The sequence below is a fragment of the Polyodon spathula genome, chromosome 9 (assembly GCF_017654505.1).
Source record: "Polyodon spathula isolate WHYD16114869_AA chromosome 9, ASM1765450v1, whole genome shotgun sequence".
Taxonomy (NCBI): Eukaryota; Metazoa; Chordata; class Actinopteri; order Acipenseriformes; family Polyodontidae; genus Polyodon; species Polyodon spathula.
Window position 1 is genome coordinate 20,261,962 of NC_054542.1, and position 16,218 is coordinate 20,278,179.

At 37.3% G+C, this 16,218-nt stretch overlaps 1 protein-coding gene across 6 annotated transcripts in view; it reads left to right on the top strand.

Annotated features, from left to right (window-relative positions):
* The window catches only part of lonrf2 (LON peptidase N-terminal domain and ring finger 2), a 39,114-nt gene extending 24,483 nt beyond the window's left edge, over positions 1-14,631 (top strand). For 4 of the 6 annotated variants that reach the window (XM_041258846.1, XM_041258848.1, XM_041258850.1 and 1 more), the window contains 5 exons: positions 7,936-8,057; positions 9,287-9,445; positions 9,770-9,932; positions 12,195-12,344; positions 13,390-14,631. In XM_041258846.1, the coding sequence (XP_041114780.1) occupies positions 7,936-8,057; positions 9,287-9,445; positions 9,770-9,932; positions 12,195-12,344; positions 13,390-13,548 (753 nt within the window). In that variant the 3' untranslated portion in view covers positions 13,549-14,631. The remainder of the gene's footprint in view (positions 1-7,935; positions 8,058-9,286; positions 9,446-9,769; positions 9,933-12,194; positions 12,345-13,389) is intronic. The other 2 variants (XM_041258847.1, XM_041258849.1) reach the window with 2 other exon arrangements.
* The last annotated feature ends 1,587 nt before the right edge of the window (positions 14,632-16,218 follow it).

Below are 16,218 nucleotides of genomic sequence, written 5' to 3' on the forward strand. Positions count from 1 at the left end.
TTTGTTTTTGACTACATGTTAACAGCAATGAACACAAAGAAAGGAAAGAAGAAATGTTAAGGTGGGTATGACACCATTGCAAAGTTAAGTGGCATCTAGGGGACCACTTTTTTTTTTAAATGGCAATAAAATTGTGCCTATAAAAGTTTACACCCCCTTGAGCTTTTTTTCACATTTTGTTTTGTCAGTGCCTCTTTCATGCATGCAGTCTGTTCCACTTATCTACACACCATACTCCACTGCTAAGAGGAAAAAGTTATATATTAAAAATGCAAAACTGAAAGATTGTAATTAGATATGTCTCCACCCCCCTGAGTTAATACTGGGTGGAAGCACCTGTGGCAGCTGTGAGTCTGTTGGGATAGGTCTCAACCAACTTTGCACACCTAGATTTGGAAATATTTGACCGTTCTTTACAAAACTGTTCAAGCTCTGTCAGGTTCCTTGGGGAGCATTGATGGACAGCAATCTTCAATCTTGCCACAAATTTTCGATTGGATTTAGGTCAGGGCTCTGACTGGGCCACTCGTGCACTTTTACCTTTTTGTTCATAAGCCACTACAGTGTTGCTTTGGCTGTGTGCTTTGGGTGGTTGTCATGCTGAAAGGTGAACCTCCGCCCCAGTTTCAGCTTTCTTGCACAGGGCAGCAGGTTTTCCTCAAAGACTTCTCTGTACTTTTCTCCATTCATTTTCCCTTCTATCCTGACAATTGCCCCAGTCCCTGCCGATGAGAAACATCCCCATAACATGATGATGCTGATGCTGCTGCCACCACCATGCTTCACAGTAGGGATGGTGTTCTTTGGGTGATGTGCTTTGTTGAGTTTGCGGCAAACATATGCTTTGCATTTAGGCTAAAAAGTTCCATTTTAGTTTCGTCAGACCACAAAACTTTTTGCCACATGGCTCCAGAATCTCCTGAGAGCTTTTTTTTTTTTTTTTTTTTTTTTTTTTTTTTTTTTGCATAATTCAAACAGGATTCAAAATGGGCTTTCTTGAGTAATGGCTTCCTTCTTGCCACCCTACCATACAGGCCAGATTTGTGGAGTGCTTGGGATATTGTTGACCTTGGGATATTGTTGATATTGTATTGCACACGTTGACCAGTCTTGGCCATAAAAGCCTGTAGCTCTTGCAAAGTTGCCATTGGTGGCCTCTCTGATCAGTCTCCTTGCTCGGTCATCCAGTTTGGAGGAACGGCCTGATCTAGGCAGGGTCTTGGTGGTGCCATACACCTTCCACTTCTTAATAATCGTCTTGATCGTGCTCCAAGGAATATTTAAGACATTAGTTTTTTTTATACCCATTCCTTAATCTGTGCCTTTCAACAACTTTGTCTCTGAGTTTTTTTGAAAGCGCCTTGGTGCTCATGGTTGAGTCTTTGCTTTGAAATGCACTACCCAGCAGAGGGAACCTACAGGAACTGCTAAATTTATCTTGAAATCATGTGAATCACTACAGTTTAAAACAGGTGGAGGCCACTTGGTGTGTGATTTTGAAGACGATTGGTTACACTTGAGCTAATTTAGTTTTGCTATTACAAATGGGGTGGACACTTATCCAACCAAGCTATTTCAGTTTTTATTTTTAATAAAATTCTACAAATTTCTAGAATTTTTTTTTTCACTTGGAAGTTGTGGGGTAGGATGTATATACAGTGGCTTGCAAATGTATTCAGAACCCTGACCAATTCTCTTATATTACCGAATTACTAATGGTACATTGAAATTTCGTTCTGTTTGATATTTTATTTTTAAACACTGAAACTCAGAATCAGTTACACTATGTAACACAATTTTTGTTCCTGGGTAGTAAGTGTTATTTCCTAATTGCTTATGCCTCAAAAGTATAGAAAATGGCTATTATTCCCCACAAACTTTGCTTTTGTGACCAGGACATTGATATTTCAAAATATCACTAATTCCAATGGGAAAACAGGCAAATGTGTGATTTTTCGTTCACATAAAGTCAGAAAAAAACAACATATAATCCAAATTAACATGTATTTATACTAAAGTAATACAAAAATGACTACAAAATATTTAGAAGTGAGTAGTTGTTCGAGATTTACGATTATACTGTAAATACAAAAAAAATAACAAAAAATAAATAAATTTGTTACACGGTGTTATTGTAAGGTGACATTGGTTTTATGTTGGGAAATACTTTTAAGAAAAATAAAAAAAACTGAAATATATTTCTTGCATAAGTATTCAACCCCTGTGCTGTGGAAGCTCCCAGTTTGCACCGATGAAAGAAATTGCCCTAACAAGGACACAGTTACCTTACCATTGGCCTCTACCTGTGAACCATTAAAGTTGCTGTCACATTTTTTGGATAAAAACCCCCACTGTTGAAGGATCATTGGTAAGGCTGTGGATCTGAAGGAAAATGAAGACCAAAGAGCATTCTACAGAAGTTAGAGAAAAAGTAATACAAATGCATAGATTAAGGAAAGGGTACAAAATAATATCCAAGTGTTTGGATATCCCAGTGAGCACAGTTGGATCAATAATGGAAGCTGCATCACACCACCCAGGCACTGCCAAGAAAAGGCAGTCCCTCAAAACTCAGCGCTCAAACAAGAAGGAGACTTGAGAGAAGCCACAGAGAGGCCAACACTCACTTTGAAGGAGCTACAGAGTTCAGTGGCTGGGAGTGGAGTAATGGTGCACCAGTCAACCATATCAAGAGCTCTGCATAACACTGGTCTGTATGGGAGGGTGGCAAGAAAGAAGCCGTTACTCAAAAAGTACCATCTGAAAGCACGTCTGGAGTTTGCCAGAAAGCATGAGAGTGATCCAGCTGCGATGTGGGAAAAGGTTTTGTGGTCAGATGAGACCAAGATAGAGCTTTTTGTCCAAAGCTCAAAGCGCTATGTGTGGCACAAACCTAACACTGCCCATGCCTCAAGACACACCATCCCTACAGTGAAGTATGGTGGTGGCAGCATCATGCTGTGGGGATGCTTCTCATCAGCAGGGACTGGGCATCTTGTTACAATTGAAGGAAGAATGGATGGAGCAAAATACAGGAAAATACTGCAAGAGAATCTGCTTCAGTCCGCTAAAAAACTGAAGCTTGGGAGGAAATTCACCTTTCAGCAGGACAATGATCCCAAGCACAAGGCCAAAGCAACATTGGAGTGGCTCAAGAACAAAAAGGTGAATGTCCTACAGTGGCCCAGTCAAAGTCCTGATCTCAATCCCATTGAGAATCTGTGGCACTATTTGAAAATTGCGGTCCACAAGCGTCGTCCAACCAACCTGAACAACCTGGAGCAAATCTGCCAAGAAGAATGGGCCAAAATCACTCCGACACTGTGTGCAAAGCTGGTACATACTTACCCCAAAAGACTTAAAGCTGTTATTGCAGCGAAAGGTGGCTCTACCAAATATTAATGTGTGGGGGTTGAATACTTATGCAAGCAAGATATTTCAGTTTTTTATTTTTCTTAAAAATATTTCCCAACATAAAACCAATGTCACCTTACAATAATTGATTTTGAGTTTAAGTGTTTTAAAATAAAATATCGAACAGAACGAAATTTCAATGTACCATTTGTAATTCAGTAATATGAGAGAATTGGTCAGGGGTCTGAATACTTTTGCAAGGCACTGTGTGTGTGTGTGTGTGTGTGTGTGTGTGTGTGTGTGTGTGTGTGTGTGTATATATATATATATATATATATATATATATATATATATATATATATATATATATATATATATATAGCTCTGGAAAAAATTGAGACCACTGCAAAATTATCAGTTTCTCTGGTTTTACTATTTATAGGTATGTGTTTGGGTAAAATAAACATTTTTGTTTTATTCTATAAACTACTGACAACATTTCTCCCAAATTCCAAATAAAAATATTGTCATTTAGAGCATTTATTTGCAGAAAATGACAACTGGTTAAAATAACAAAAGATGCAGTGTTGTCAGACCTCGAATAATGCAAAGAAAATAAGTTAATATTCATTTTTAAACAACACAATACTAATGTTTTAACTTAGGAAGAGTTCAGAAATCAATATTTGGTGGAATAACCCTGATTTTCAAGCACAGCTTTCATGCGTCTTGGCATGCTCTCCACCAGTCTTTCACATTGATGTTGGGTGACTTTATGTCACTCCTGGCGCAAAAATTTGATGGCTTGTGACCATCCATCTTCCTCTTGATCACATTCCAGAGGTTTTCAATGGGGTTCAGGTCTGGAGATTGGGCAGGCCTTGACAGGGTCCTGATCTGGTGGTTCTCTATCCACACCTTGATTGACCTGGCTGTGTGGCATGGAGTATTGTCCTGCTGGAAAAAAGAATCCTCAGATTTGGGGAACATTGTCAGAGCAGAAGGAAGCAAGTTTTCTTCCAGGACAACCTTGTACCTTGTTCATAAGTTAAAACATTAGTATTGTGTTGTTTAAAAATGAATATGAACGTATTTTCTTTGCATTATTCTAGTTCTGACAACACTGCATCTTTTTTGTTATTTTGACCAGTTGTCATTTTCTGCAAATAAATGCTCTAAATGACAATATTTTTATTTGGAATTTGAGAGAAATGTTGTCAGTAGTTTATAGAATAAAACAAAAATGTTCATTTTACCCAAACACATACCTATAAATAGTAAAACCAGAGAAACTGATAATTTTTTCCAGAGCTGTGTGTGTGTGTGTGTGTGTGTGTGTGTATATATATATATATATATATATATATATATATATTATATATATTATATTTAATGCATTTTAATTCCAGGCTATCATGCAACAAAAGGTGAACATTTTGAAAGGGGGTGTAGACTTTCTATAGGCACTGTATATGGTAGTAAACAGTCTTTTTGATTATCTTTGGTGTGTGCTTACTGTGTTTCTCTTGACCTATACAATAGACAATACCTACTGTTACTTCTTTGGTTTGGTAAATTTAATAGGAAGGCAGTCATGAAAAGTTACAGTGCCACTGACTTGTTCTTGCTGGTATTTCCGAGTATTGTGTTTCATTTACTGACAATCACGTTTGCTAGCGATCATTGTTTAGTAGGTTGCTTTATTTTGACTCTTTGCAGTCCATTTATTCAGTGCTTGTTTGGTGCGTTAGGTCCAATTTATTTTCACACTCACTTTATTTTATACACACTGTTTAAAATATATATTTTTTCAGAGTAAAACAGGTTTAAAAGGCATTGATTCGCAAAAAGACACTCAGTACTGTTCTCTATATTTTTCACATACCTCTTTATAGACGAGCATACTGATGAATCCTCTCCTGATCACTCATTTTATCACCAAACTCCTCAATAATGCAATCCAAGTCATTATTGTATTATTATAACATCTCAAAAAGCTTTACAAATGTCCATGATATTCTTTGAGTGCTGGATGCAGAAGCAGCTCTCTCTTTTATGTCTGTGTTATCTCTGTAGTGCATGGGGCTACGAGATACACCCCTTTTTTTCCAGTTTCATTCATCTAGTTCTCTGCCATTCTAAGGTTTTCTCTGCTTTTTCCGGAGAAAAAACGACTAGAGACCTGTGCTTTACGTCATTTTGGTGATGTCGGACAGGGTCCGACATCGGACTAGAAAGGGAAAATTGTAATGTCGGACCTGGTCTGACATAGGACTGCAAAGGGTTAAATATGACATCACTTATTTAATAGCCTATTCGGATAATCTCATGTCAGTTTTCAGAACTTGATGTCTGTGTTCGTTAGTTAATTTTAATGAACACAGTGGCTCACCGATGGACAAACGGTGAATAAAAAATGCGCCCATATCACCTTAAACCGTGTGAACTCAGTAATCATGGTATTGATTGATATAGCTATTGGTATGGTATATATGGTATTGATATAGATTTCCAAATTTGGGGCAAATAAGCCACTTTCATAATTTGTTTTAGTGTCTTAAATCTTCAGAAGTGGCCTCTTAGGCGATTGTCATGGTAGACCGCTGAAACTAGTTCATGTATAAGTTGCTGTATTTTTATCTGCAACAATGACTTGGACCCCGTTCACACTATTGTGCTGGTCCAGGGACGCCTCAGGACTGCCGCATAGTTTGGTCTGCAACGCTCTTCACATTTGCGGTTTAAGGCACTTTTGTGCATTCACATATGTGACTGAAAAACAGGCCTAAAATGTGGCTTTTTTTTTTAATGGAACGGTAGCCTGCACTCTGAATGGAAGAGCTACCAGGATATACAGCAATCCTTGATTTGTAGCAGATGTTTGTTATTAATTGTGTGTGTGTGTGTGTGTGTAATTAATATATATATATATATATATATATATATATATATATATATATATATATATATATATATATATATATATATTATATATATTTTATTTTTTTTTTTTTTTTTTTTTTTGATGGTCCGAGCTTACCCCCACCCACAATCGCATTATTCTCTCAAAAACACAGAGGTATTTAGAATTCTTCACTCAGATTACAAATGACTGACAGGTTGTACATACAATGACTGACATTCACAAGACAAGCTCCCGACTGACCACTACTGCTCTCTTCTAAGGAAAGACATGACATTAAATAATAATTAATTATTCAGTAATCAGTTACACCTGGAATCATTTTATACAAAAATAAATTATTTAACTCATTCCATTACAGTAAACATTTATATATTGAACATTACACCTTTTTTTTATTTAATAATTTTTACGTATTTGTTTAACCTTCATGAATACCATCTTTATTTACACACTAAATACTGTCATATATCAAATGCACTTTGCTCAACAACATGCATGATACATAATAAACTACTACTCTATCACCAATAGAATAACATTAAAACTAATAATCACAATAACAGGCATTGAAATATTAGTGAAAGTACCATTATTTTTTACACTTTCGAATTCTAAGCAAGTTACAAGCTTACCAGTGCCATTACTCAGTAAAACAAATAAACATGCTTTTTATTTATTTATTTATTTATTTATTTTTTTACTTCAAATCGTACAAAACAGCACATTACCATCGATGTGAAATTCATCCTTGCCAAACTCGTTGATCCGATCTTTAGGGGTAATTGTTATTGTTTTCGGGATCTTTGAACAGCTCTGGATACTGATTGAAGTAAACTGAAGCCTCATTCAACGCTGAATTTGAATACCAGAAGCAGTTTTGTTAGACTGATATGTTTCTGTAAGTTTAAAGCAAAGTTGCCTGTGTTAATGTTTATATATGGTACGTGTCTTGATTTGGTTATTATCAAACAAACAAAAAAACCCTAGAATATTTTTTGCCCCAAAATCTCCGACATTATACAAAAACTGCTTTTGTCTGTGTTACTGTAGAAAATGCTCATTTTTCCTTGTTACTCCACAGCAAACGGATTCCTCAGATCCCTGCTACTGAGCTACATAATCAAATTGGTAATGTGAAAAGGTGTCCCTAAATCTACTTTGTGTTTATATGTATATAAAGTCTGGTCTCAGATTGCAGGCCCTGGGCCACATCAAAACGGTAGCCTAAATCTAGGCCGACCCTGAGCTGCCTTTTTTTCTTTTTTGGAGCGTTCATATATGATAAAGGGCGACCCTGAGGCACTCTTGGGCTGCCTTAAATTGCAAGTGTGAATGGGGTCTAAGATACAGACATATTTCCCCTCTGAAATGTTTTTAAACTTGGATCAAATTTCTCCTCTCAGACCCAGCAGCAGGAATCATATGACAAAGTACTAAACAAAATGTTCAGCAACACAAGCAAGTGAGCTAGCTGGATATAGTAAGCATGTAGTTCTACAGTACAGATTGGTGTCTTTTTCCCCAGGTTTGACCTTTGTTCCTACAGTTAACATTTGGGTAAATGGTAACTGTGGGTTAATGCTTTATGTCCTTTGGTTTTATTGTGTCCATGACAGATACTCCGTGTTGAATCTTTGATTTCTCTCATTTTTTAGTATCTGGCCACCAAAATGTACAACAAGACTTTTGTAACAGAAGAAGTGATCATTCGCTACCTATCGGAGGAGCTGGCTGAAAGGAAAACAGTCTATGAGGAGGAGATGAAGGAACTGTCCAAGTAAGAGCTCCTTTTAATATCAGAGAAGGGGTCTCCAGTCCTGGTCCTGGAGGGCAGGTGTCTCTCTTTTTGTTCCAACTGTATCCTGAATTACTTATTAGAAGCTTAATTGGTTCAATTAAGTAATTTAGGGTACAGTTGGACACCGTTAGGTTTCAATATACAATATAATATCTGTTTTTGTGTTTGTGAATTGTTCAAACCATTTACTGTTGATAGCACTGTATTGATTTTTGTTTTTTTTCTTTTAACCTAGTATTTTGCCTTCCATTGCTACGACCTGTGAACAACAACAATGCTTTTTTTTTCCTTTTTGTGTTTGACCCCTGTTTTCAGTAATTGCGTACTAGGTGGATAGATGCCTACTTACCAAATCACATCATTTTAAATTGTTGGTGCTACTGTAAAGGAGTGTATAAGGCTTAACTTTTAACTAAGGGTTATTAATGTGCAAATTGAAGTTAAGTGCATCTATTTAAAAGGGCTACACTTACATCATGGGCCGCCTGCTTCCATGGCTGCATTGCTTCATTTCAGTTCAAATAAAATGTTTTATTAGGCTGCTTTATTATTATTATTATTATTATTATTATTATTATTATAATAATAATAATAATCTAAGTACTTAGTCATATTTTTATCAACTCTGACTCAAAAAAGACACAAATTGCCTCAAATTCAGATCTGCTGCAGGAAAAAATTAATTTTCATATATTGTCTCCTCTAAAGGAATATTGAACTGTGAATGATCCACAAAGACAAAATAAAAATATACTAAATGCTTTCATTTACGTTTATTTTAGTAACTTAAAGCAATGAGTTACCTTAAAGCATTGTGTCAACGGGAGCAGGTGAGTTGTAATGCATATGTAGTTTACTTGTATCTGCATGAACATAGCTATACCCTGCCTATCTTCACATTTAGACGCGCACTGCTAAAAGGGTGATTTTAATGTGTTTTATGAATTCCAGTTGTTTTATGAAAGCCCTTTTAGCCAGACCTGCCTAAAGTTATATGTATGGTAAACACTCTTTATGCATACGACCCTAAGTGATCACCACTAGTCCGATATCAGTAACTTAACAGTGCAGCAAATCATGGAATGATTTCTGTGCAATGCAGCACAGTCTTTGCTTGTATGTGAATTAGAAATACATTTTTACGTTGCTGTTCTATATTTAAAAAACTGTCCGTGGTACACAGTTTAATATGGCATCATGTTTTGCAGCTTGAATAAGGAAGTGCCCATTTTTGTATGCACCATGGCGTTTCCGACTATCTCGTGCCCTCTACATGTTTTTGAACCGCGTTACCGCCTCATGATCCGAAGATGTATGGAAACTGGCACCAAGCAATTTGGGATGTGCATAGCGGATGAGCGCAAAGGGTAAGGCATCTAAACAGTACAAGCATGTGGTGTGTGTTTTAAAGAAACCACACAGTGCAAATCAATATAATATGAAATCCAAGTCTGACCATTTTATACACCACCAGTTGAAGGAAATGTAATTATTTTAGTGGAACTGAAACAATGAAATACACATTGACTGAGTTTGTATTTTTAAATAGATTCACTTTCAAATCCCCATCTGGGACAGGCAAGTACTGTATCCAAAAGATCGTCAGGGTCATTTGATATTGAATCCAAAACTGTTGGCTGCATGAAGTCAGAAATTTCTGTGTAGCTGAGCCCACTTGCTTTGTATTTTAGGTTTGCTGACTATGGCTGTATGCTGGAAGTTCGAAATGTCAAGTTCTTTCCAGATGGCCGGTCAGTTGTGGACACTATTGGAGTGTCCCGGTTTAAAGTCCTTAGCCATAGCCAAAGAGATGGATATAACACTGCCAATGTAGAATACCTGGAAGACAAAAAGGTAAACCCTACACTTCTACAAATGCCCTTATAAAGAGCCAGTATCACATACATATATGTGTAAGATGAATTGGACCTTGCTGTGCTGTTTCCTGTCTTCCCCAGAAAGCCTATTGGTTTTAGACATGTTTTATTTTAGTATTTTTATACTCCATTAAAACGTAGAACACCTGCTGCAGCGGTAATTGCATGCAGTAAATTAATTACAAAGACCGTTCTGGTAGTGAGCTGCAGTCAAAACCAATGTTACAGTTTCATCTTGTTCATTGTTCCTAATCAGAAGCTTAGTCATTCCGAACTGTCATCCTGTCATTTTGCCTAGGCTTATACTCCTGTCATTCATTCATTAAGTTAATGTTACAGTTAGGTTACTGTATTAATAGAAAAAAATGCTTGCAAACAAATTTTTGAATTATTAAAATATCGACCAACTCTGAAATGTCACTAAAAGTATATTTCTGTTTTATTGTGGCAGCAAGAAATAAAACGGAACAGCATTTTACTTTTTGCTTTCATAGAATGTGTATTGTTAGTATTGTTATTAGGGCTACAGCATTGTAATAACTGTCGCTTTGACTTACTACCTATTCATTGGATGGAGCAGAATCATACTTTTATAAAAACACTTTGGCTGAAGAGCAGCTCTTGAAATTAAGTCAAGGGAAATTTAAACCACTTAATGAGTGCAAACATAATAAAACAAGATAAGGGGGCAGTGATTTTGCAAAATAAACTTTTTGTACCAAGAGAAAATATGTTCATGAAAAGAGCTGCAGTACACACATTTAAATATTTGTTGTGTTTTGTTAGTGAGATCTCTAGCATGCATTGCAAGAGACATTGTTCAAATAAATAGCAGCAGTTGAGTTGTGATTTGCTGCAGCAGGTAGTGCCCGAAGGATAACGTCTATACATGCAAGAGTGCAATAATCAAAATAGCATTGCTTTTGTTAAATGTAAACTTCATCTATACAATGCATTCTGTTCTGTATTTATTTTACCTATTTTAATACTGTTATATATATATATATATATATATATATATATATATATATATATATATATATATATATATATATATAATTCTCATAGTGGGGCCCCAACCTTCACCCCCAAAAATCTTTTCATAATCATGTTTGTCCGACTTAAGGAGGTGTCGGGTTTAAAAACCATACAATAAAATTGCACACACGTACATTTATGGTTCTCGATGTATTTTAAATATAAAACATTGCGCTGAAATAACACTGTGTTTTGGGTAGGCTACACATTACATCATATAAAAATATTAATCTGTACAGTAGGCCTATACAGTAGTAAAATCAAATTAGTACCTAGCGCACTTTTTTTACTTTAGCCTAGTGGTAACACAAAATAAATCATGCTGCTGCATTGTACACATTGTTATACAATGCGAATAAAAGATTTTTTAAATTGAAACTAAATGATTTTAGGAGTTTTTTTTAAATTTTATTTTAATTATTATTATTTGTAACATGGCCTTCTTAATAGCCTAAACAGTTAACACACAATAGATCATGGTACTGCGGATGAGATGTTAAATCAATGTCCTATTGGAAGTGACTCTGCATATAATACACAGTTCACAGCCTGCCTCTGTAAAGTGCTTTGTGATGGTGGTTCACTATGAAAGCTGTTATATAAAAATAAAGATATTATTGTAATATATTATTACAGATGCTCGGAATGAGCTGGAGGGGTTAGTTTCACGTGTGCAGTCTATTGCTCCCAACGCTGGGAAAACCAGAAATGTCATAGAAATGTGTTTTCAAGGCTTGTAAGTACACCCTGATTCTAGTGAAAATTATGTACTCAAAAATGCATTGAGCACAACTGGCAACGCTCAAGAAAAAGTGGACTGTGAAATGCCAGCAGCAATTGCAACCGTTTTAAAACGTGCTTTCAAAAGTTCTTAACAAATTGATGCAATTGTAAGCGTCACAATTGTCTGCAGCTTTAGTACATCTCATTATAATATTTGTGAACCCTCATTTGCACTCTCTTCTCCCCCTTTTTATGAATTCATGCTGGAACTCCCATAATTACATATTCATCTAAGGCTGAACTGCAAAGAAAAACTGCTGCCGCAAAACATTGCTAAAAAGTCACTAACAGCATTGCGCTTGTTTAGTACATTTCACCCTAGATTTCCCAATCGTTTGCGACTATTGTGACTGGAACGACACTTTAGTACATCTACCCCTTAGTTTTAGCTTTATCTTGAACTCTTTGTTTACTCTAGACGGAGGGAGAGGAGTATGCTGAGCTGGTACGTCTTCACAACTCTGTTTATGATCAGGCTGTTGCATGGTTTACGTCTCTGAAAGACAACATGAAGAGTCAGATTCTTAGCCACTTCGGATCAATGCCTGGAAAGGAGTCAGACCCACAAGTAAGTGATCTTACAACATATTTGAATGCAGATGTGTCCAGCACACACCTAACTGCAGCTCGGCAAATATAGTTAGCCCTGTGGTTCAGTTTGCATGAAAACTGTCCTCTAAGCGCGAGGGTGTGTATCATAAACCCATCAGAAATCTACATATAGTGGTGTGGGATGAATAGGTACACTGCTGTAGAGATCTCACTGTGCCTGTTTTCAGTTCTAGATAGACTAAGACAGAGCAATTGAATGCCGAAGGGGTGCTTTTTATAGTTGAGTATATCGACATTGTGAAAGTAAAACCGAAAGAGATTAGTATGAAAATATGAAAACAGGTTTTGGTTTATCGATAAGGAAATCCAAATCAGCCAGAAACATTAGGTACCTATTTAGAACATCTCAGCAGATCAGGCAGATGGAGACTTAAACCCACAGCTGTCGGCAGAAACCTGTGATGGCACCCCAGACACACACCTACGTACCAGAACAGCTGCTCTTTGTGAAATCACATCACATCACAGCAGGTCTCTGTAAATTTCATGTCAAACTACTTCTGCCATTGACCAATTAAATTTCATAGGATGTGTAGAGACCTTAGAGAGACCTCTATTGGGAAGAATATACTATATGTTGTACTTTAGAAAATTATTTTACTTTTAAACTTTATAACTATAAAATTGTATCTTCATTATTTTATATAAGCTGGTCTATTTTAACCATTTTGGGGTGTTGCATTTAATTAAATGAATGTTTACATTGATTTTGTATATGAAAATTTCAAATATGTAGAAATTGAATTTATATATTAAAACAATATGCCAAAGTACTGGACTGTGATATACAATAAGTAGTAATCACTGCCCACGGACTTGACTTCGGTTATTTTTCAAATCGACCATCTGGTGAGCAGGGGGAGTGGGGGTGTGTGTGTGTGTGTGTGTGTGTGTGTGTGTGTGTGTGTGTGTGTGTGTGTGTGTGTGTGTCAGAAAAGATACACGTTTAAGGGGCTTGTTCCTCTTACGAAAACTAAATTCACTCTTTCTTGTTTCTGTAGGCCAGTCCCAATGGACCTGCCTGGTGCTGGTGGTTATTAGCAGTACTTCCATTAGAGAACCGAGCCCAGCTGACCATACTGGCCATGACATGCCTGAAAGAACGACTGATTGCCATAAGACGTGTGTTAATTTTTGTCACCCGCAAAAGATCTTCATGATGATGATGCACACTGAAGTTCAAATAGTTGGAATATTAGATCTGATCCAAAAATAGATACATGAATAATTCAGTAGCTTTATTTCTTGGCATTTATAGTTCAACTTGTGCCTGATGGTCACCTTAACAGATCCGAGTCCATTGTCCTGTTTATTTATAATTCAGAAGAACAGAAAAAATTGTTTTGTTGAGTGATCCTTCGCCTAGGATTCAGACTGACTTGAAGCACTAGAGCACCTTAAGTGACCTACCTTGGCGTACAGATGTTTGTGTGTATGTGTGTATGTGTGAGTGAGTGAGCTGCTCATGGGTGATGTGTACCTGTAAAAAAGTTTGAAGTTTAACACTGAAGAGCAATACAAAATAGAGGATGTCCACCTTTCTTTCAGAAGCTGCTGTTTCTTACCTCGTCTAATGAAATACACACAACGTGAACTTCCCGGTCTCCATGTCACTTGGGTCAAGAGACAGAGCCAGATCTCTTTCCCAGAGTTACTTTTTATAGTCCTCCATTGGCACCAAATACATTCTCCTTCATAAATCCCCCACCTCATATCCACATCAAGTTGTCCAACTTTCTTGTGGGTTGCACTTTGTTATTTTTGTTTGAAAAAAAAAGTATAGGGTTAGTTTTTTTTCTCTTCCCCTTTACTCCATTTTGTGCTTCTGTGCCTTCCATCTGTTCTAAGTGTGGTTCCCCACTTTCTCCAACACAAATTTATGTTTAATGTTTGTAGACATGTCAGTCACTCCTACTCTCAAGGAAGTTCGTTCCCCTTTGGTGGTTCACCATTGTGATAAAAGTCCTTCTACACCCTCTACATCTAAAAGAGCAGGGAGCCCCAGAGAACAGCTGGGTTCTGGGGTTTCCCCTCCAATCAAAAGAAATAGAAAATCTACACACTCCTGCAGCAGCAGGGAGAGAGACATATCGACGAAATCAGCCACCGCCATTATGGAAGCTAAAGCAGCCAGAGTTCAACCATTCCCTTTACAGCTACCAATGCCTAAAGATCTTTTTTTTTCAATGGTTAACTCTTTGTGGTCCTATGTCGGACCAGGTCTGACATTATAATTTTCCCTTTCCAGTCCGATGTCGGACCCTGTCCGGTAAAAGCCGAGAAAACCTTTCAATGGCCGAGTGAGACTGAAAAAAGGGTCTATCTGAAAGCCCCATGCACCACAGAGTTAACACGGACATAACAAAGGAGGTATCTGCTTCTGCATCCAGCGCTCAAAGAATATCACAGACATTTGAAGAGCTTTTTGAGATGTTATAGTAATAGAATAATGACTTGGATCATATTATCGAGGAGTACACAGGAACAAATAACTTCCAGGTGCCCCAATCTTAGGAGAGGATGACATTGACTCCACCCCCGAGGAGGACGTTTTTGAGTATGCAGACGGCGCTTTCCTATATACACAGATGTATGTGCCGTACTGAGAAGCATTTTATCCTCTCGCAAGGTAAAACCCAGACCTGTGCAGATCAGGATGACTTCCTTAGCATCTTGGATGCAAGGGATAAAAAAAGCCTTTGTAGGGTTCCCCTTCCGTGAGGTGGTCTGCAGGCCTATTGAGGCTATTTGGCAGAGACCTGCTACTTGTACACTATACCTACCCAGAGTACATAAATTCTACAGGGTACCAGTGGATCCTAAAAAACATCTTTTTAAACAGCCTAAATTGGATACCATCATGACTACACCATGAAAGCATCTTCTCTGTCAGTGGACACCCAGACAAGAATATCAGGCCTATTCTAGACCTCAGGAACCTGAACAGTTTTATTCTTTCAGAATAATTTAAGATGATGTCACTAGCCATTACTGGTTGTGATATCAGGACTGGTTGATTTCTATATATCTCAAAGATGCCTACTTCCATCTTCCTATACACAAGGAATACAGACAATATCTCCAATTTGCCATCAAAAACCGCCAATTCCAACTTCTACATCCACAGGACCATCAGTAGCAGACCATCAGGGCAACTTCTTATTCACCTGACAAGGGGAAACCTGTCTCTAAACAGACAATTTCACCCTGGATAACATGCATTGAGTTCTGTTACAGGCTTGACAGTAAAACAGTTCCAAAACCCACCAAAGCACACTCAGTAAGGGGAGTGGCTACTACTTGGGCAAAATTAAAATCTGTTTAGATTCAGGACATCTGAAATGCTGCCACTTGGGCATCTTTTGATACTTTTATCAAACACTATAACTGCAATGTATCTTGCTCTCAATCTAACTTTGCTCATTCGGTTTTATCGTTTCTTCTAGCATCTAACCTACCACCCTTCAGTCTACATACTTTGGTATAGTTCACGTTGTGTGGAGTTCATCAGACAAGGTAAGAATACGAAGATTACCTGTAATATGGTTTCTTCATTGGATGATGAACTCCACACACCTATATCCCACCCTTCTGTCCCCCTTCTCTTTATATTACTATTTATTTTATTTTTTTTCTTGTTTGGTTTACTTTGTTGAAATTTGGACAACATGACGTGGGTATGAGGTGGGGGTTTTATGGAGGAGGAGCACGTATTTGGCGCCAGTGAGGATTATAAAAAGGATCTCTGGGAAAGAGAGCTGGTTCTTTCTCCTCACCGAAGCGACATGGAGATTCATTGGAGTCATCCAATGAAGAAACCATATCACAGG